This window comes from Gadus macrocephalus, chromosome 19 (assembly GCF_031168955.1).
Source record: "Gadus macrocephalus chromosome 19, ASM3116895v1".
Lineage (NCBI taxonomy): Eukaryota > Metazoa > Chordata > Actinopteri > Gadiformes > Gadidae > Gadus > Gadus macrocephalus.
Window position 1 is genome coordinate 12701342 of NC_082400.1, and position 22171 is coordinate 12723512.

Genomic DNA, 22171 nt, shown 5'->3' on the forward strand with positions numbered 1-22171 from the left:
ACAACAGATGATGGGGAAAGTGTGTTTACTCAGCCATCAGAGAACAGGTGAACATAAAACACAAAAGTAGGACACCGCAAGACATGCAACAGGGTCTTGGAACTCGTGTATTGTCAAAGAAAATAACCAAACAAAACAGCTAAACTAGCAGCTAACAAAGGAAGGCGAAGTGCTCGTGCTGCTAAGTAGACCATACGTGAAGTTACCTTCTCCACCCTAAACTAATCCAAAAGTACAGTTTCTAGTGACACTCCTGACCTGCAAGGTGGCAGCAAAGAATTGACCAAAGGATCAGGCTAACAGGAACACACGGTTCACTATAGACACTGGTAAGGGGGAGAGGGGAATATATATAATATATATATACATATTTAAGTTAACAAATAAGCTAGTAATTCAGAACAAGCAGGGTTATCATCGGCAGACCAAAGAGAGAGAGAGCGATCCAAGAAAACCGGTTTTAACGGTTGGGCAAGGCCTCCCTTTGATGGGAACTGGGGGATGAGCTGGATGGAATCCAGTACAAGGGGCTTTACATAAAGGCCTCTTTTATGCAAAAAAAAAAAATACCCCTTTGTAAAAAGTAAGAGTAACAAGTAACTTGTTCATGGCAAGAGAATCAGGATAACCCAACGATGTTACAAGCACTTGGACGGCACGCCTCTTCCAACTTTCCTTCTTTCTTTGCCACTAGCTCTTCTTCTTTGCAGGACACACCTGAGTCAGGATGAGACTGATCATGTTCTTGATGATGTCCGGGGGCGGGTGGATATTGTGGGCGCTATTATGGGCTAAGGTCATCTCCCAGGCGTCCACAAACACAACAGCCAGGCCCATGAACATGTTCCTGAGAACCCTGTCGATCTGCAGCGAGAACCAGTCGCTGTGGTTCAGGCTAATCTCCTTGTCCAGGGCCCTTAAGTTAGGTGAGCGGATGACCACCAGGGTGCCGGGGCCCCGGGCCAGGAGCCGTTCAAGCGCCCGGCGGATGTGCCGCATGCGGCGTATGTAGACCTCCACGGGGAAGGGGCTGAAGTGGGCCCAGAGGCTGAGGGCCACCACGGTGTTGGGGCCTCCAGGCAAGCGGTCCAGCTCGTTGGCCACGTAGCGGAGCTCGCTGGCTCTGACGGTGGAGAAGCCGAGGGGCGGGCCGTGACAGCGGTACTTCAACAGGATGTTGTGTTTACAGTCCACCGCCATGAAGGGCCCCGCCTGCGCTGGGCTGCGAAGGTTGAACTCTTTGGTTTGTAGGAGAGACCGAATGAACGCGGACATTGGAAATGATCAATGGGACATGAGGAATGGCCACAGAATCGTTGGCACAGAGAGAAGGGTGTCGGTGCTCACCTGGTACAAACGCTCTGAGGTACTCAAACCACTGCCTCATCGTGGAGTCTCCGTACATATTGATCACCTTGCCAGTCAGGCACTGGGTGATCGATTTGGCGTCAAACTGGCGAACAGGTGTTCCATCAAAGGACCTCCAGGAGCCTTTGTAGTAATACCCAGAAGGATTGTACTTGACCGGCTCTGGTTTGATGCTGCGGTTTTCTAACTCTGGGTTATCTGGGATATGAGAATGACACAAATGTCACAAGATGAAATACATACAAGTGGGCGCCACCACCACATAAGCAACCTCCTCCAATAAGCGTAGCAATGATTGTGTACCTATCTTCCTAGGAAGCACGTCTATCCGATCAGGTCCTGACGCATGGATGACAACCTTGATGTTTACACGGCTGTGAGTAATAAAACAAAATATAACCGCAAGCGGTGATTAACAGGGTCCGAGCAAAATTAAAAGTCAAGAACACACTAATGAAAGATACATACATATGAAATAATTATGAAGGAAAGATGTTGATAAAGATGTTCCACTTAATGCAATACTGTGCCTCGGCTTTCAGGTGAGCTGCAAAGCAATGGCCGAATGTCATGTTCAGCATGCTATAATCGGGATTTGAACTCTCAACCTAAGGATCACCTGTACACGGTATTATCCTATTGAGCCACTGATAAACCTGAACTGCAGCCCTTTCACAAGATCAAAATGTCTATTGATAATCATACAACATCCAGAAACCTCCAAGCACACATTTCTCAAGTGAATTAAGGGCTTTCTTAAAAGCATATACCTGAACAATCTTTGAAATTCTGGGGAAATAAAACCTTTGTAGTCAAGAACACTAACGGAAGGAATATAAATATGACAGAGTTAATTATGAAGGAAAAATGGTTAACGAAGAAGTTCCCCTAATGCCATACTGCCAGTGTCTTGGCAGTCAGATTCTTGGATACGAATGAGTCGGAATGTTGATTGCCTGATGGATTTCAGGTGCTTTTCAATGTTGTTCAATGTTTCTTAAATGAGTGTCAATGACAGAATGTCATGTTCAGCTTGTTCCTAATGCTCTAATCAGGATTCAAACTCTCAACCTAAGGATAACCAGTACAGGGCATTAACCTGTTGAGCCACTGACATTCCTGAACTGCATGAAACCTCACTCACATGGTGAAAATGTCTTGATAATCACACAACATCAAGAAAACTCCAAGCACACATTTCACAAGAGAATTAAGGGCTTTCTTAAAAGAGCACAGAACTGAAAAGTTGCACTGTTAATGGTATCCACCTATAAATAGCCGTATAGTAGTTATACAATAACAAAATGGTAATTTAGGCAAAATGGATTGAGAATGTGGACGTTTGGCTTATCTATGAAATTGTGGGAAAAAGTAAAGATTTTTAGAGCAGAAGACCAGGGTGAAAAAGATGCATCTGATTTTAGAGATTGATATGATGAAAGAATTTTAAGTCCAGGTCAATTTGGTAAGGAGAAATAAAATAAGGCTTGTTCATAATTATTTTAAATAGCACCACCACAATTTGGGTTTATGGGTAGTGGGGGGTATTGGTATCCACCTAATAATAGTCGTATGTTTTTTTATACAATAACAAAATGGTCATATAAGAAAAATGGGCTAACTGCTCCAACCTTATTGGCCAATATTCTCCAATGGAACTAAGTAAAACTAATTCTGTTTGATGATTTTTGTGAGGCTTGTTCTAAAGATTTTATGTGGCCATTTTGGTGAATTTCTTATAATTTTTGTAGCCTGGGAATGTTTTTATCATGTTTAGCTCTAATATGAAATTGTGGGAAAAGTAAAAAAAAATTGTCGCATAAGACCCAGGTTTTATAAATGCTTCTGATTCTAGAGATTAGTATTCTGAAAGAATTTTTGAGTCCAGGTCAATCTGGTGAGGAGTAATAAGCCTAATAAATGATTTTTTACAATAGCGCCACCTTTGGGTGCAGTACCACAAATGTGGGTTTATGGGTAGTGGGGGTTATTGGTAACCATACCTGAAAATTTCAAGAGTTTTCGACTTACGGTAGGCTGCAGTATGACTTTTACAGAATTTGAGGGATAAGTAAACGTTACAGAAACAATAGGGGACCAAGCCGCTTCCATGCTGCTCGGACCCCTGACAAGGATAAAACACATTTCCAAAGTTATAAATGAAGGATAAAGCAGGGTTCAGCGCCTGACCTCTGAAAGAGCAGCGCTTCTTTGTTGGTGACGAGGTCCTTCTTGTAGCCTCCCTTGAAATGGTTGATCCTGGTGTCACAGCTCAGCCGCTTGGGCTTCAAGCAGTACCAGGGCTCCCCGGTGTGGAGGTCTGTGTAGTTGCACAGCGGCTCCTGCGGCCGATTGTGCGGCAGGCACATGTTGCACACGGTGGTCTCAGACCGCTCGCCCGAGCGAAACAGACTCTGGAAGAAGAAGCGGTCGGACCGCTGCTCCCGGAGCCGCTGCAGCACGGCCACCGCCTCGCTGGAGTGCACCATGGTGATCGTCACCTGGGCCGGACCCTCCCACAGCAGGGGGAACAGCGCCGAGTAGGATCCGTTTAGGTGGTCCACCACCGTGCCCGCCACTCCTGCCCCCAGCTCCGGGGAGTGCAGCCGTGCCACCAGGAAGTCCCCCCCGTAGCGCTTGGGACGGCCCTGGAAGTCCTGCATCTGGACCAGGGTCTCAAGCTGGTCCCCCACACGCCGCTCCCTCCCGCCCTTGGAGGGCAGAATGGCGAACAGGCTGTGGACGGGGTCACTGGTCTGGTTGAGGGACGTGGGGGCGGGGGGCTTGGGCCAGGCGATGGCGTCGAGGAGGGCGCGGTCCTCCAGGGCTTCGTCGGGGCTAGGCTCCAGGTGGCTGCAGATGGTGTGGTTCTTGTACGGAGGGCGGGGCCCCTTCTGGGCTAAGGCAGGGTGGCTGCTGTTCTGGGGCTGAAAAAGCATAGACTGTGTGGCTGTGTGGTAGCTCAGGTTCTGAGGGGGGCAAGAAGGGAGGTCCGGTTTAAAGTGAGGCTGAATGCGGCTTTGGGTAGTTGTCATGATAACTAATAATACTAATTAATACAAAATATAACTTGAAATTGCATCTCCTGCAGAAAACGCGTGTTATTGCTGACAACTGAATGAAAAGCGCAAATTTTTGCTGAAAAAGCCAAAAGCCGGAAAAACCGCCCAATCTGGCATCGCTGCCTGAGCATCCTCACGCTCTAACTAAGCCGGTATGAAACTTAAACTGTGATTCTGAATAAAGTATAAATGATATCGAAATTCCATTTCGATATTATTGAAGATACAAGTGTGTTGATTTGTTGAATGGTTTGAACAAAGGTAAACTTGAAAATAGATTTAGGTACGATGCCTGAAGTTAAATGAGAACAACAGAAAACGAAGCCGGTTTGAAACTAAAACTGATTCTGGAAAAATTATGATATCAAAAACCTGTTTTCAGATAATTGAAGATTTTCTGAAAGTGTGTAGATTTGGTAACGAAGGTTAACTGTTGAAAATGTATTTAGTTACGATGTCTTAAGTAGTTGAAGTGTCAGAGGCTGGTTATTACCATTGACTTCCATTGTAGAAATAATTGGAAAAAGCTTAATAGGTTAAAAAGTTGAAAGAGCTGAAATACCCTTAACGAAACTGAATAGATAGTCATCATGTTGTTAAATAGCTGAGGGTTGAATGGTTCCTGTAGCTTAAAGTATGGCGGAGGAGTTGATGACCAAAAAGAAGAAGAGAAGAATAATAAAGATTTCGATATCTAGAGTGTGAATGCTACAGTATTCACACTAATTAAGGACAACAAGTTGGATTATTTGTCCTATATGCCCACTGAGTCACTATTGAATTGTAGTATTCAACTAAATGTAACACACACACTCAACCAATGCAACACCAACCTCCAGAGTGAGAATGTTGCGCCGCAGGAAGATGATACTTGAGAGTGCGAGGAGAAGGAAGATGAGGGCACATCTGGACAGACGTCGACACACGGGGTCCCCCTTCGGTTGCCCTGGGTTAGCTGCCGCTTTGTGTTCCTCTGTCATTATGGTGGTTGTGGTGGTAGTGGTTTCGGCCAACGCTTAAACCATACAGAGGAGGTACGGATTAAAAACAGGAACTTCCATAGATGATGCTGTAGAGTGGGATAACTACATCTGACCACCAGGGGCAGCAGTGCTGTGTACAATAACCTACTGCTCTCTAACCTGAGGAGTAGGCCGGCAGTTATATGAATGGTCATTCGTGTCAGAGCCTAGTTTTGTGTACAAAACAATACACAATTGTATATAAAACAATAAAAGTGCTGCTACATTGTTTTGTTATCTAGATGACACACAAACCGGTTGGCTGCATTACGCTGCTGTTATCGATGGTTCCCTTTGACGAAACAACATTCAAACATCAAGATGGGAATTATTTCGCTAGTGGTACATTCAACCAAGCTCTTTGATCTTGTTCTTCTTTATGAGTAGCATTGACAAATTCATCATTTTATTTATTATTTTAATATCATGTTTAATATATTTGCCGTCCATTACGTTCTTGAACAAAGTACTGGATTACTGTGTGATCCAAGAGTTTCTATGAAAGCACTATAGCTCTTGCTCTATACTATGTTAGATTTGGGTCACTGGTAAACAAACTCCCGAGTTATGAGCCAGAACCCAAGAAAGCTCTGTCGAATATCTAATTTCAAGATCTCATGTTACCAACGGTCGGGGTGAGAGCCCTTACCTCCAGGATTTCTTCGTAATATTACTATTTTGTGCACAATCCAGTATTAAGTTTCATCCCGACGGTGAAGATGAGGTCTTTTTCTTATTTATAGCTTGTTCTTTTGGTATGTTTTTAACGAGCACAGAACATTTACGTTTACGTTTACATTGAGGGCATGTAGCAGACGCTTTTATCGAAAGCGACTTGCAATAAGTACATTTGTCAGAAGAAGGTCTGACAAGCTCCAACAATTGCTATGGTTAACCCATTCTCCGTAACCAACAAAGCTAGCTACGGTAAGACTTTACACAAAAGTTATATTTTTAAGTGCAAGGCTGTGCAACATACAATAGGTAAACTCTGAACAGGAGAAACCAAAGATAAATTAAGCCAAAGACCTTTGGAGACTGGATGTATTCCTATTCTAATAACAGCATAAAATCAAATAGAGATTACCTGACAAAAGTTTTCAGTCTTAAAAAATAAAACATTAGATGCTGATCGTCAGCTGGATGGAGCTGGCCACTTGGGTTCTTCGTCCTTTCCTCCTTCTTCGTCCAATATCTCCCTCTTGCTTGATGTCGCTCTGCCGAACATGTTTTGATCTCCTTCGTTAAATCATGTAGGCGTGTGCACCAGAGTGCTCGCTGCAATCTTGTTTTTGAGTCAGTGCAGCCTCACCCTTTTTCTTTTGCATTTAGGGAGATAAGCTGATGCTTTTAACCGCAAGGCATACAATGGCTCATTCACACAATGACAGTGGACTCAATCGTGCAAGGTGACACCCCACTCGTCGGGAATCCATTATACTCCAGTAATTTTAAGCCAAAATGGTGGTCAACCTAGAACAAATTGTAACAGAAACAAACTCAACTGATTTTGTATCCTCAATATGTCCCGAGTAAGGAACAAAAGCCCAGAAGAATCCCATTAGGGGAAAGTTATTGTCCAGTACATGTAGGAGGAATCCACACATTTGGACAATGTGAACCAAAGCCTGATCCCGGAAGTTCTGATTAGGTTTGCAAAGAACGGGAGTTCCATGGGAACCAAATTGGGATTCTTCTGGGCTTTTTTTTCCTTACTCAGGACATATTGAGGATACAAAATCTGTTGAGATTTCTTCTGTTGCAATTTGTTTGACCTTTTTTCATAAAATGACCGGAATATAAGGGGACTCTGGGAGCCGGTTATCGAACTAGCAACCTTCAGGTTGCAAGGCAACCCTCTGTACTTCCTGAGCCTTATCATCATTTGTATATAAGTAAAAAACCAAACCTAATTCGGTTATCCAAAGAACTCCCGTTCTTTGCAAACCAATTCTCTAACACGTTTTTTGGTAAATTAAACAAGTAAGATGGCCTTTAAAATCTAATTGAAATTGTATTTGTTGATACAAGGTGTTCAATGATTTTTTTCTCTTTCTCAAAATAATATTAACCAACTTAAATCAAGTAATGATTTTCATTTCCTCTTTTTTCATTTCCCCTCTCAGAGATTACCGCTATATCTGTTGTAAGGCAGTGCGATGCTCTGTGATTAACATCCACTCGTTGTAAATTAAACTGATACAAACTGACATAATAAACCACATGTGTTTGAGATTAAATTGTAGTTAGTTAGTTTTTTTGTCCTCAAGGGGATAATTGTTTTCACACAGTCATGTCAAATTGGTTTCAGGGCAGCATACATTTGAAAAGACACAACACAGTGTAGCAACACTGTGAGGCACACAGATAACAAATAAACTATTTTCCCACATATAGAACGGATAAACTCCCTGCCCAGAATTTACCACAGAAAAACATGTAGACAGAAATATACATGACATGGACAATATACAGTGATGAAGGATCTCCATGTTCTTTTAGTGCTATGATAGCTGAGGGGCCAAAACTTATTTTAAAATGGGCTTTTCTCCAGTCTAGTACCCTATATCTGCGGCCAGAGGGGAGTAATTCAAAGAAGTGGCTAAGGGGGTGTTCAGGGCGGCTGACTATTACACGTGCTTGGCGTGCAATAGCAAGGTCATATGGCTCTGACAGGCTGGGGAGGGTGATTATCTTGGATGCTATGTGTGGGATTTTGAGGAGTCTGTTTTTGCTGGTAACAGTGAGCAGGGTGAAGAAGCAGGGGAAACAGGACATTAGGATGGGTTGGATGATGCTTTTGTAGAGGAGTAAGAGGAGGGGGGGGGGCCACAGACAGGGATTTCAGTTTGCGTATGACATAAAGCCTTTGATGTGCACGATTGTGTGTGGTAATGACATGTTCGCTGAAGTTGAGTTTGTTATCTATGGTGAGCCCTAGGTATTTAAAACTGTTGACTAGTTCAACTGGTTGTCCTTTGATGAATGTGCAATTGAGTGAAGGAGGTGTCTTGGATGTGTGCATGACCATTTCCTTAGTTTTGTCAGCGTTTAACTGGAGATAGTTGTCCGTGCACCACTGTGGAAACTATGTGATTGACTGTTGGTATGCTGTGATGGAATTGTCGTCACTGAGTGGACCTACGATGGCTGTGTCCAAGGCCGCCTTAATGCACGGGCTTGCCTGGGCTGAAGCCCCAGGGCCTACGCCGATCGGGGGGCCTATCATGAGCTGCAGTAAAAAAAAAAAAACTGCAGCTCATGAATATGACTATGTGAATATGGAGTGGAATAATGTCCAGATGTTGGACATTATTCAACATCTGGACATTAGTCGACGAACAGGACTGATTCTTTGGTTTCTGGAGATGGTGGAGGAGGAAGTGGAGGAGGCATGCCACTGCGTCCTCCGGCCCACGTTTCGGCCTGTATGCAAACTGGTGAGGGTCCAGTTGTGGTCCGACGGTTGGCAGGATGAGGTGAAGCATTATCTTTTACATGCACTTCATTATTTTGGGCGTGAGTGCAACTCACGTAGATCGCTGGCTTGAGGTAGTTGCATGTGTGACAAACACAATCTTGAGTAAAGTATAACTAAAACCTCTACCACATATGAGTTAGCACAAAGATGTAACATTGATGGGCACAAGGAAAATCATTTCTACTCAGACATTACAAAATATGTTCAACCAAACGACAACAAAACCACATTGTGAGTGTGGAATACTTTCATAAAACCGACAATGATTAACCTTAAACCATTAACCTTGAATGAAAGATTAAGTCAACCTTTTAACCTTATAAGTAAACATAAGTCAAAGGAGAAAAAGACTGAGGTCATCTGGACATAGAGATATTACAGCCTCTAGGGATGGGCGTGAGGAATCGATTACTCGAGTACTCCTCGTTACAAATGAACTCGGTTGGTGGACAGGCGAACTCGAGTTTGCATATACACACAAACAAAGTTTTCTGAAGCAAATGTATCAATTTTCTGTGAGGGGGCCACTAACGCATGCCGTGGGCACAAAGCAAATTAAATGTATCCATTTCTGTGTGGCGTGTGCCGTGCCGTGTGCAGACACGCCAGAATTCAAAAAGTTAAGAGATGGTGGTTAAAGCAAAGCGCAGCGAAGAATTTAAATACTTTAAAGAAATAGGAGATCATAAGGTGAAATGTAAAATATGCCAAGCGAAATCGAGCTACCAGAGTACTACAAGTACTATGTGGCAACCCATGCTCCTGAAACACAACGGTGAGTTCGGGAAAGCAGACCAAGTGTGTCGGCTATTTTCACCGCCGCAAGACGCAGCTGTAATCACGGCCGTGTAGTGAAGATCACAACGCTGAGTATTTCCATAGTCCATTTGCTGCCGTTTTATTTGCAGCTTTAAATTATTTTCAATGGTTAGGCTACTTGTTTCGTTTTTTTATTTTTTTAAACTGTTACCGGCCTTGGTTCAACGTGATTAAATCGTGAGACGCATATTTATTTCTGTAAGGAAAATGTGTTTTGAACGTTTGCAAAAATAAATAATGAATACTCTCATAACTCTGACTGTTTTGATGGAGAATAAGCATCACATGTTTGGTTGGTAATATTGCCGTTCGTCATCAGGCCTATTCCTGCTGCAGATGCGTTGCATTCTAAAAAATAGATTCGATTAAACGAGTACTCGATTGATCCTCGAGGAATTCCTTCGATCACTCGAGTTTGGAATTTACTACTCGTGCCCATCCCCAACAGCCTCATGAGTCATCTAAAGCTAATCCACATGAAGAGATCCTTTCCTCTTTGTCCCTGCCCCCTAATAACATAATAAATACATTAGGTTTGGTGCCTTTCTGTCTGGCCTCCTGATGACTGCATGCCTTGTGCAACGTATCGCATTCGGTCCATTACTGTAAACGCAAGTGTCAACAGTTACTGTTGACACTTTGTTTGATGCGTCTCAAAACAAAACAACTAAACAACTGATTGCGCAGAGTCATACCAGTTTGAGTGAGGCAGTTTCGTCGTCCATCTCCTGGGCGTTCTGACTGCTCTGCCCGTGCCTCTCAGGAATTCGGGGTCGAAGTGGAGCGCGTCCCCACTTCCTGTCTGATGAAAGTGGTAGACAGCTGTGTCCGGAACGATGACATGACCTTCCTCCACTCCTACGACGACCTCGACCTCATCGCCGGCCACGCCAGGTACACACACCCACAGGAAATGATGGACTATGGGGGGGCCCTTCCCTTAATGTGGGTGATAGGGGCCTGATATGTGGGTGATATATTGGTGATATGGGGTTGATGCAGGGGTGATACGGTGGTGATATGGGAGTGATACAGGGGTGATACGGTGGTGATATGGGAGTGATATGTGAGTGATACAGGGGTGATATGTGGGTAATATGGGGCCGATATGCGAGTGATATAGTGGTGATACGGGTTGATATGTGAGTGATACAGTGGTGATATGTGGGTGATACGGGGGTGATATGTGGGAAAAGTGATCACTCACATTACTTTTGATATGGTGGTGATAGGGGGGTCATGTGTGGCTGATAGGGGGGTCATGTGTGGCTGATAGGGGGGATGATATGTTGTATCATCCAAGCATGAATTGATCATGCTGTCTTTAATGAATGGTTGGATTAAGGGACGGAACGGAAGGTGAGATAGATGAAAAGATGAAGGATTAATGGATGGTGAGAGGTCAGAGGTCAGTACCTCAGCCCCAATGTGAGGCTGTCCGTTGACCCCCCCTGCTCTCTGTGGACCCCCTGCTGTCCTCTGACCCCCTGCTGTTGGGACCCCCAGCCTGGGCCTGGAGGTGCTGGAGGCAGTCCCGGACCCCGACGTGGTGGTGGTCTGCTGCGGGGGAGGGGGGCTGCTGGCCGGGGTGGCGGCGGCCCTCAGACTCTCAGGGTCGTCCAGGACCAGGATCTACGGCGTGGAGCCGGAGGGGGGTAGGACCAGTAGCACCAGTATAACTACAACCAGTACAACCAGTAGGACCAGTTGCCCCAGTATATCGATACTAGACCAATACAACCAGCATGACTTATATTCCAGACCAGTATAACACAACTCCGTACCAGACCAGTTTAACCAGTAGGGCTTTCCCAAACCAGTATAACTCCACTCTCTACTAGACCACTACGACCAGTGTAACCAGTAGGACTTTCCCTGACCAGTGGGAGCAGTTGCCGCAGTATAACTCTCCCTTCTGTCCCCAGCCTGCACCATGTACCAGAGCTTCTTGGAGGAGAGGCCTGTTGCCATGGAAACCAAGAGCATCGCCTCAGGCCTGGCCCCGCCATCTGCAGGTAAGGTCGTCGCTCACCTTCAACCCTCAGAGCCTTAGCCTAGCCTTAGACCCTAACCCTAGACTCTGACCTCTGACCCTAAACCCTACCTAAACCCCTGACCCTAAACTTAAGATAAGAGGCAGCAGAGAGAGAGGTCATGTTTCCCGAAGTTCCGCTAGGCATTGGAAAAAACTACTTAATTCATCGTTCAGATCTACTTTATCTTATTTTATTTCATGATCATAATACCTAACATTATATAGTTTGTTTCCGTCGTCCTCCATCGCTCGATTCAACAATACATTTTGGCACTTTTTATGACTCGCGGATCAGACCGCAAAAAAAATCTTGGACTTTCCTATCGCCAACATGCCTCTGTACTCGGATATCTCAGGCACGGAGCCTGGGAAATGCACAGACTGCACCAAACTGCAACAGACAGTGGCTTTATTTGAAACGAGACTAGCAGCATTAGAAAAAAGCAAAGGACTCCTCCAGGATACAGTGCCGATGGGTGAGTTTGCTGAGCTCACTCAGATACAGCAAGATGATCAAAGCTACACTGTATCCTTCCCGAAGCTGGACAAGAGAGAGACAGTTCCAGCTGCGTCTCACTGGCACAGAGTCGGCGCTAAGCCAAAACAACATACCAAAGTGAATCAACAAGTTCACTCAACGCCAAATGCTAAGCTACCCAAAGCTAAAGTTACATGTATCAGCCGGATTAGCCCGTCACTGAAATTAACCCTGCCACTGAAGAACCAGTTCCTGCCACTTCAAGAGTCCACGAACGCGCCTGCCACCCATGCACCCCTGAGCCCCGAGATGCGTCCGGACGGACAGTGCGGACAGAGACGGAACAAGAACCAGTCGCCATGGAGGCGAGCAGCGCATGCCCTGGCCACCTGTGCACCCCTGACCCCTGAAATGTGTCCGGACAGACGGTACGGACAGAGATGGAACCAGTCGCCACGGAGGCGGGCTGCGCATGTGTCTGCCACCGTCCAACAAGGGCCCATCTCAGAGAAAGCAGATGAACCAGACACTCTGATTATAGGAGACTCAACCATCAAGGATATAACCGGTAAGAAGATCAAAACATGCAACTTCCCATATGGAATGGTTAGTGACATCAACCATAAACTAGCCAAAATCATATTGGGAAAACCCCAAAATCTCAGATTTTTGTGCATGCAGGATTTAATGATATTCAAAGAGAACAGTCAGAACTTCTGAAGAGGGATTACACTGATCTATTGGATACACTGGACAAAATACACATTAAGTCATTCATCAGTGGACCCATACCAGCAGTTGACAGGGGAATAAACAGATTCAGTCGTCTACTTGCACTGAATACATGGCTTTCCAGAGTCTGCAATGAAAGAGGAAGGGACAATTTCAACTTATTCTGGGGCCGCAAATATCTTTACAGAGCAGATGGCCTACACCCAAACAGGTTAGGCTCAAAACTGTTGAGGGACAATCTTCTCTTCTCGCTTTCCCACAAATCTCCACGGTCTGACGCACAGGCCACAGTCAGAGCACAGGTTGAGAAGAAGCGAGACTACAGCCTCCCCCACACATCTACTGCCACTATCTGCCACGCAGATAGCAGACAGACCAAAGACCTTGAAGAGAGACAACAGCCCGCCCGACGCCATCAAACTGTGCCTTCCCCCATCGCTGATGCTGGCTTGGCGAGGAACGGCCACCCCCCTCCTCTGCATTCCCCCATCGACGATGACCTCCAGCCTCATCTCTCCCATAGCCACAACAACAACTCCAGCCCCAATGTCTCCTCCCTTTGCGATTTTCCAGCCGAATTTAAGAAACTGGAATATGTTGGCATCAAACTTGCATCTGTGTCAATGATGGCATCGCCACGTCATGGCCACAGGCTGATAACACCCAAAAGGATGGCGCCCCAGCCCCCCCCCCTGTACTGATAGTAGTCCTGAGTATTACTGAGACAAAAAAGGGTTCAGCCGTAGACACAGTATAAAGGAAGTTTCACATAATCTGCTGAACCCAAGGTTGCCTACGTCAAAGCAGGGCAACTTTCGCATTCATGCTGTAACCACTAAGAGAGTAAACAAAGGGAAACTTAGACACACTGCTAACCTCACAAATCTCATATCTATTGCCTCCAAACCAAAAACAACCTTAAAGCCTATCAACAACACCATCAGGATGGCTCTACTTAATGTGAGGTCTCTTAATAACAAATAATTTTTAGTTAATGATTTTATTACCACTTCTAAACTGGATTTTATGTTTTTAACTGAAACATGGCTGGAACAAATTAACAGTGCAACCATTCTGATAGAGACAGCTCCTCCCAACTATAACTTTTTTGATGCATGTAGATCTGGAAAAAGAGGTGGAGGGGTTGCTGCTATATTTAAAAATGTATTTCAGGGGAAACAGATGTTATTTGGTGATTTCCATCGTTCGAATACCTTAGTGCTGTATTGAAATGCTCCCCCAGAGTTCTCCTATTAATTATTTACAGGCCACCCACATATTCTGCAAATTTTTGTGTGCAAAAAAACTTTTTACCATTTTGGACACAATTGAACTGTCTCAACATGTGAAAGAGGCTACTCATTGTAAGGGGCACACTCTAGACCTGGTTATCACAAAGGGCCTCAATGTTTCTGATCTCTCTGTGACTGATCCTTCCTTGTCTGACCACTTTTGTGTTTTCTTTAACATATCTTTTATTCCCGACATACAGACAAAATCAAACACTGTCAAAAAACGGTATATCAATGAAGATTCTAATGTACTTTTTTAAAAAGGCCATCTCCTTGCTACCACCTCTAAACCCATGTTCTGCTGATGATCTTGTAGAAAACTTTGATTTGAAATTTTTGAAAGTCATAGATGTCATTGCACCTTATAAGGTTAAAACGATTTCTGGAAAGCAAAAGACACCCTGGAGAAAAGCTGCTTCTGTAACAGCACAGAAAAAAGAATGCAGGAAGGTTGAACGCATCTGGCGTAAAACAAAACTTCATATTCACCATGATATCTATAAAGAGAGCCTCCGTGCCTACAATTTAGACTTAATAAATGCTAGAGAAACATTTTTCTCCAATATCATTAAAACCAACACTAATAATGCAAAAACCCTATTTGCAACTGTTGACAGACTGACCAACCCCCCAACACAAATTCCACCTGATCTCCATTCCACGCAGAAATGCAATGAGTTTGCAGCTTTTTATACTGATAAAATTGAAGGTATCAGACGCGTCATCAATGTCTCCACTTTAAACAAAAATGTTGGACTACCACCCTGTTCAGGCAAAAGTAACGTGGCAAGGATGGCATGCTTTAATGTTATAGACTCTCAAAATCTTGTGGAAACTGTGACACAACTAAAGCCATCCACCTGTTGCCTTGATACTATACCTACCAACCTCTTTAAGAATGTTTTCGACTGCCTAGCAGTAGACATATTGCAGATAGTTAACAACTCTCTCCAGTCAGGCAATTTCCCAAAAGCTTTGAAAACTGCAGTTATTAAAACCCTTTTAAAAAAGCGGAGCCTAGATGCCTCTATTATCAACCACTACAGACCAATATCAAATCTACCCTTCATAAGTAAAATCATTGAGAAAGTTTTCCTCCAGCAACTTAATCACTTCCTGGCATCAACTGGTTGCTATAACACCTTCCAATCAGGATTTCGACCCTTGCACAGCACTGAGACCGCCCTTATTAAAGTTGTAAACGACATCCGTCTTAACAGACTCTGGCAAAACCTCAATACTAATGCTACTTGACCTCAGTGCTGCATTCGACACTGTAGACCATACATTACTTCTGGACAGGTTAGAAAACTGGGTGGGGCTTTCAGGCACCGTCTTAAATTGGTTCAGGTCCTACCTACAAAATAGGAACTACTTTGTTTCCATTGGCGACTTTGTATCAGAATCAACCAACGTGACATGTGGAGTCCCACAAAGTTCGATCTTAGGTCCCTCTTTATTCAACATCTACATGCTCCCACTAGGGCAAATCATGCAAAATAACAATATTGCCCATCATTGCTATGCTGATGACACGCAAATCTATGTATCGCTATCACCAAATGACTATCGGCCCATAGATCTGCTGTGCCAGTGCATTGAGCAAGTGAAAGAATGGATGTGCCGAAATTTCCTTCAACTAAATGAGGACAAAACAGAGATAATTGTATTTGGTTCTAAAACGGAAAGGCTTAAAGTAACCCAACACCTTCACTCTCTGTCCCTGAAAACCTCAATCAAAGCCAGAAATCTAGGGGTTATCATGGATTCAGATTTACATTTCGACAGTCACATCAAATCAGTTACAAAATCGGCATATTATCACCTTAAAAATGTAGCAAGAATTAGAGGGCTCATGTCCACCGAAGATTTACAAAAACTTGTACATGCCTTTATCACTAGTAAGCTTGATTACTGCAATGGTCTCCTTACAGGTCTCCCAAAACAAACTCTGAGGAAGCTTCAGCTTGTTCAGAATGCTGCTGCTAGAGTTCTAACGAAGACTAAAAAATTTGATCATATTACACCAATTCTGAAATCGTTACATTGGCTTCCTGTAGGTCAGAGAATTGATTTTAAAATCATGTTGCTAACCTATAAATCCCTACATGGTTTCGGCCCAAAATATTTAACTGATATGCTTCCACTACATCAGCCTTCTAGACCACTAAGATCCTCTGAGACCAATCTCTTAATTATCCCCAGAGTAAACACAAAACATGGGAAAGCAGGATTTAGTTACTATGCAACAAATAGCTGGAATAAACTCCCAGAGGATTTAAGACTTGCCCCAACTCTGAGCACCTTTAAAACAAGACTGAAGACTTTTATGTTTGCTATAGCTTTCTGCTAAATCTTAAATACATTGCATACATAGCTTTTTTAACTTTGCCTTTATTTTCTATTTTAATACTAAAATGCCTTTTTAACTTTCTATTTTACCCATTTCTTTGCATATGTTTTTCTTTTACTTATCTATTATTTTATTTTATTATATGACAATGTTTATATGTGAAGCACTTTGAGTCTGCCTTGTGTATGAAAAGTGCTATATAAATAAAGTTGCCTTGCCTTGCCTAACCTTAGACTGTAGACTCTGAACTTAGTGCTCTGTGTCTGACCCTAAAACCTAAACTCTGACCCTAAATCCTAACCGTAGACGGTAGACTCCGAACCCTGTCATCTGAATACTTGGAGGAAAGGTTGTTCAAATTCTAAAAATGTTTAGGAAAGGTGCCTCGATGCAACCTTTAACCCACCTTTATCATAGGTTACTCCTGACCAACTTTATTTATGAAAGGAAAGGAGATATTTGTTACCCATAATCCTTTACAGCGGCAATACTTAAAGCAACAGGACGCCGACGAAGTTTACGACTCTACGCGAAGACACATGAGAGACGCGGTAAAGCAGAATAAGAGAAGACCCTGAACCTCATCATTAGCACCCTTTAGATCATGACCCTTGACCTTTGACCCCGGCCTTCCCCCCTTCGCTCCCCAGGCAGTCTCCCCTACCAGCTGTGTCGGCGCCACGTGGATCAGATCGTGCTGGTGAGCGACGAGGAGATCAGGGCGGCCGTGTCGGCGCTCTACCGCTCGGGTCTGGTGGTGGAGCCGTCCGGCGCCGCCGCCTTCGCCGCCGTCCTCGCCGGGGACCGGATCCCGGACCTGGCTGGCCGGAGCGTGGTGTGCATCCTGAGCGGAGGCAACATGGGGAAGGACGAGCTGGCCCGCTTCCCCGACTGAGAGGAGAGACTCCCTCGCCAACCTCACTTACATCTACATTCAGGGCATTTAGCAGACGCTTTTATCCAAAGCGACACACACACACACAAGTACATTTGTCAGAAACAACATATCGCTGTCGGTGCAGTAAGGATGTTCATAGAACCAAGTGCCAAGCACTAACAATCGTTAGGTCAACCCATTCTCTGTATACGACAAAGATAGCTAGGATAGGTTGCTACACAATGCTAAGTACTATTTTCAAGTGCAAGGATGTACAACATACTATAAGTGCATAAGCGGGCTGTGGTGGGGGTGTGGGAGGGTAAGGGGGGGGGCTATGCAGAGTCTAGGTGAACTATGAAAAAGTGAGTGTTGGGTCTTATGCGGGAGCTGGTGAGCGACCCTGTGGTCCTGGCATCGGCAGGGAGCTCGTTAAACCACTGCGGTGCCAAAACATAAGAATTGTGACTTTAATGATTGATTTCTTTAGAAGAGCAAGCAAAGGTCGATCATCGGCTACATGGGAAAAGACAACCTCGCCCACTTCCCAGAACGAGAGGAGGCGTTTGCCAAACTATGCTTCTAGTGAAGAGTACTTCTGCTCCTGTAGGGCGGTCGCGTTTCACTGTTGATCTACTTGTGTTGCGGTTTCCACACTTCGACGACACTGCGTTTCAAGGCTCACAATCGAGAAGAGCTTCAAAGAGACGTCAGCTGGATAGAGCTGGTGTGATGAGCGGGAGAAGATGAATCCTATCACAAAACCATAACCACATTTCCATTTTGGATTCATATGAACAGTAGAAGTAGAGCGAGTCACAAGTATAAAAAATAAGTCAATCTTTATTTTTAAATCCATAACTTTGATATTTTTATAGGTTTGTAATCAATGCTTACAAATTCGGAGTAAAGTAGGGGATTTTCGTACAATTGACGATCACTGGTGGATCCCCACAAAATATGAACCCTTACCGACTGAATAAATGAAATCCTGTCACAAATTGACAACACCCTGAGTATTTTCTTGGAACAAAGTGTTACCGTTTCTTTCAAGAACAATTACGGCTTGATTCCGATTCCGTTGCCAGCCAATCATTTGATCAAAAGCCTCTCCACCGAAGCCCCCCTCCCTCCGACTACGAATACCCCCACAGGTATATGGTCCAAAACATGACCTAGAGCCTCCAAGAGGGACCGGTCCCCCCGAGAGCCGCTACATCACGTCCTTGGTGGCCATCTTGCAGACGACAGAGTCTAGCAGACCTCCCATCTTCTCTTCCTGTGGCGTCACTTTGTACAGCTGGAGACAACAGAATGAAAAGACAAGTGGGGTGATGCTGATGTACAAATCCCTATCGACAAGGACAATTTGGTTTAGCAGAATTTAATAAAAGTGTTACAGCTTTTGCAGATTTTAAAATGCGCTCTTCAAAATCCTTAACTAAATCAAATACAAAAATCCGGGAACGATCCAGGTAAGGACTGAGAGAACACTAACAGATGATTTATTTTGCTAAACATGTGTCACGTCAACTTATGGTCAAAGTTGTGTCAGACAGGGTGACCTATGCCCTAGTGGTTTGGTTTGCATCCCAGCCCAAAATGTTCTCGGTTCAAACCTCGATGTCTCTGGGCTACCTGTGGGTATCCTTGAGCAAGAGGCCCTAACCCAACCCCTACCTGCTCCTTAATGGCAAGCATCTGAATTAACTAAGTCGCTTTGGATGAAAGCTCAATTAATAATAGTCCTAGTATGAAACACGGGTGGATAGTCCTTGATTACATCTACTCAAGTACTTTACGATATCGAGTTGCATACATACTTCATGCTACAGGGAAATTGATTCTTGTACTTCTACTCAATTCAATATTTGACTCCGGCCCCAACTACTTGCATCCCTACATTGGCTACCTCAGAGAATACTGCCATTTGTTTTACTCAAATACTACTTGCTTAGATAAATTCATTTCCGTGTGGATTTAATTTGATCTTTCCAATCCAGACAATGCGTTTGTTAACCAAATTGTGAAAGTTCAATTATTTTAAGAAGATGTGAAGGTAAGGTCATGATCGATTGATTGTAGTGAAATGGTAGCAGTACTCGAACCTTCCTGATCTGCGTGACATCCGACAGCGTTGGAAGCTCCTCCATGGGGACCTGCTCTCCGTCCACCTTCTCCTTGATGTCCGCCAACGTCTGGCTCTCGTCGCCTGTAGCGACCAGCACCACCAGCACAGAGTCATCTGCGTCCGAGATGCCGAACCTCTTGAAGGCCTCCGAGATCTGCACACGAAACCATTTCTCAAGCTTGACGTATTTGTTCTTCAGACATTAAGACTCTAGTGTGCTCTCTTAAATTGTAAATGGACCGCATTTATACAGTAATTGTAGATTACTTGGAACAGTTGGAAAATATAAGCATATTTCTTGACCTTATTTTGAACAACCAACACACACACACACACAGAGTATAAATACTGTCTGCTCTATTCCAACATCACCGTACCGAACTGTTCCATACATGACCATAAAGCCTGCAGCCTCTCGACGTGACCCTGTATGGCCCGTTCAAGACCCAATACAGCCAAGCTCTTGATGGGTGGATGAGATCTAACCCTGGAAAAACAGTCTCCATCTACCAGATTGCAGGACCTGTGAATGAGGCCTTCATGTCAGCAGTGACACCACGCAACATCACTTCTGGATTTAGGTCCAATGGGATTTTCCCATATAACCGAGACATTTTCCCTGATGGAGCGTTTGCACCATCCATGGTGTCAGACCGGCCAAACCCTGAGCTGCAGCCTGCCACTGCAGATGATCCGGATGGTCCACCCACTATAGCTGGTCCACCCGCTGCAGATGGTCCACATAGCTGTGCCCCGCCAGCTGACAGATGTGCCACGTGTTCCCAACCGACCTGGGTATCTGTCTCCTCGCGAAATCGTACCACTTCCCAAATGTTCCCCCAGAACACAAACCAAACGAAAGCGTGTCAAGACAGCCATCATAACGGATCCTCCTGAGAAGCAGGCAATTGAAAAGGCTTATAAAGAAAGTCAAAAGAAACCGGCAGGGAAAAAGCAAAATGGCAAAGAAAAGGGAAAACCGAAAAATAAAGCACCCAAAAAGAAAATCGTAGTTAGCAGCTCTGAGGAGGGTGATGTCCCTGTCCCACTTGATGATGTGTCTGACGAAGAGAGCTCTGAGGATGAGAGAAGTGATCCAGGAAACACAGATCTGTCCCTGGGTGACTTTGTCATATTTAACTTTGCAACCAAACACAGGAGCTGTCAGGATTCTAACTGTTACAACATGTGTTGTTATGGTAGTTTCAGAGTGGATAAAGTAAGTGGATCAGTTTACCCCCAGCTGATTCACTTTACCCCCTTGATTTCGCTGGTCTGTCTCAGTTTACCCCTAAGATCGGGTAAAGTGAGACACAAGACCACTTTTTATAAAACAATCATATTTTCACTGCCCTTCGTCCTGAATACATTCTGATAATTTCCATTGCTAGGAAACATCCTGAATTAATGGGAAATGTGTAAATTTGACTGATATGTAATTTTAGCTTGCTTAGAGGGGAGCAAATGTAAAAAATGTCTCACTTTACCCCACTCTCCCCTACGTCACATAACGCCCATTCATTTATGAAACTTTTTATTATTGGTATTGGTGCATTCGTCAGAAGATGGGAACATGCTTGGACATTAAATATTCACAAGTGATAACATTTTATTTGTGTAATTTGAAAATGGAAGGCCTTTTGCCCCAGACTAGATATGATGGCACGGACGTAGTGTGTCAACATCCCTGACCGAACAGGAGGTGAGGGACCATGACCAACTCACTGCCACTTTTTCCTAGCTGATATGAACACACACACACACACACACACACACACACACACACACACACACACACACTTTGAGGACTCACATTATTCGTGGGCGACAGGTTGAAGATGATCTCAGAGTTCAGGCTCCTCGTCTTCATCTTCCCAATAGTCTGCAGATGAACTGCCTTGTTCGCAGCTACAATCACTTGGAAAGGGTCCACCAGCTGCCATTCAATACAAATAGAAAGTCAATGAAATGCACATGAAAACCAAAATACACACCGGCACACCCCATGCTTACCATCCTGGGGTTAATCAGGGCGGCGGTGATCTGGCCCCCCATGGCGCTTCTCCTCAGCTCTGCGGGGTTCCGGACGCATTTGAAGAGCATCAGCGTCACCGTCCTCCCGGGGAACAGCTCAAGGGGATGGGATGAATGCATGTTTCAACCGTCGATCAGACCCGACCTAACCACGACATGTGAGGCGGAACAATAATACTGCGACACAGCTTCAATGAAACGTTCCGTTTGTTCCTTTTTTTTTTATTATTACTTATAAAATGTCAACAGACTCGTGATAGTTTTACCTAAATGAATTACTATGAATAAATGTAATCATCGTTATTTAATATAAATATATTGAATAGTAAGTCTGAATGATACTCACAGGAAACTGTTTCCGCCCGGACCGTTTGTAGGAGCGGACAGGCAAACGTCAAAAAGCGCATAACTTCTGGTTGGATCCGATGGATTATAACGATAAGCTCCCATATCTGCTCTAAACTCTGACATTATCCTCCCGTACAAG

General features: G+C 44.3%; 4 protein-coding genes across 6 annotated transcripts in view; 2 read left to right on the forward strand and 2 right to left on the reverse strand.

Annotated features, from left to right (window-relative positions):
- The window catches only part of srr (serine racemase), a 36418-nt gene extending 17479 nt beyond the window's left edge, over positions 1-18939 (forward strand). For both annotated transcript variants that reach the window (XM_060038789.1, XM_060038790.1), the window contains exons 4-7: positions 10516-10646; positions 11259-11407; positions 11678-11767; positions 17293-18939. In XM_060038789.1, the coding sequence (XP_059894772.1) occupies positions 10516-10646; positions 11259-11407; positions 11678-11767; positions 17293-17537 (615 nt within the window). In that variant the 3' untranslated portion in view covers positions 17538-18939. The remainder of the gene's footprint in view (positions 1-10515; positions 10647-11258; positions 11408-11677; positions 11768-17292) is intronic.
- Positions 1-22171, forward strand: part of gramd4a (GRAM domain containing 4a) — a 169709-nt gene that overhangs the window by 62851 nt on the left and 84687 nt on the right. The gene's annotated exons all lie outside the window — the stretch shown is intronic.
- LOC132447788 (NXPE family member 3-like) lies at positions 9-6731 on the reverse strand. Of its 2 annotated transcripts, none has more exons than XM_060038758.1 (6): positions 6540-6731; positions 5264-5445; positions 3559-4295; positions 1672-1742; positions 1348-1566; positions 9-1238 (listed from the first exon to the last, which is right to left on the reverse strand). In XM_060038758.1, the coding sequence occupies exons 2-6, from the start codon at positions 5408-5410 to the stop codon at positions 691-693; spliced, it is 1722 nt and encodes a 573-aa protein (XP_059894741.1). In that variant the 5' UTR covers positions 5411-5445; positions 6540-6731; the 3' UTR covers positions 9-690. The 2 variants fall into 2 exon arrangements, with proteins under 2 accessions (XP_059894741.1, XP_059894740.1); XM_060038757.1 differs by having other exon boundaries at positions 3559-4337.
- tprkb (Tp53rk binding protein) lies at positions 18343-22159 on the reverse strand. Its single transcript, XM_060038800.1, has 5 exons — positions 22031-22159; positions 21664-21829; positions 21464-21586; positions 19628-19804; positions 18343-18819 (listed from the first exon to the last, which is right to left on the reverse strand). Exons 2-5 carry the CDS (start codon positions 21802-21804, stop codon positions 18733-18735), a joined length of 528 nt encoding a protein of 175 aa, XP_059894783.1. The 5' UTR covers positions 21805-21829; positions 22031-22159; the 3' UTR covers positions 18343-18732.

Coding starts and splice junctions, on each gene's coding strand:
- LOC132447788 (XM_060038757.1), bottom strand. CDS start 5,410: ATGACAGAGGAACACAAAGCGGCAGCTAACCCAGGGCAACCGAAGGGG. Junction 4,338..5,263: donor GCAACATTCTCACTCTGGAG/GTTGGTGTTGCA, acceptor TGCCCCCCTCAG/AACCTGAGCTACCACACAGC. Junction 1,743..3,558: donor GAAGCGCTGCTCTTTCAGAG/GTCAGGCGCTGA, acceptor TATTACTCACAG/CCGTGTAAACATCAAGGTTG.
- tprkb (XM_060038800.1), bottom strand. CDS start 21,804: ATGCATTCATCCCATCCCCTTGAGCTGTTCCCCGGGAGGACGGTGACG. Junction 21,587..21,663: donor CCCTGATTAACCCCAGGATG/GTAAGCATGGGG, acceptor ATTGAATGGCAG/CTGGTGGACCCTTTCCAAGT. Junction 19,805..21,463: donor ACCTGTCGCCCACGAATAAT/GTGAGTCCTCAA, acceptor TTTCGTGTGCAG/ATCTCGGAGGCCTTCAAGAG.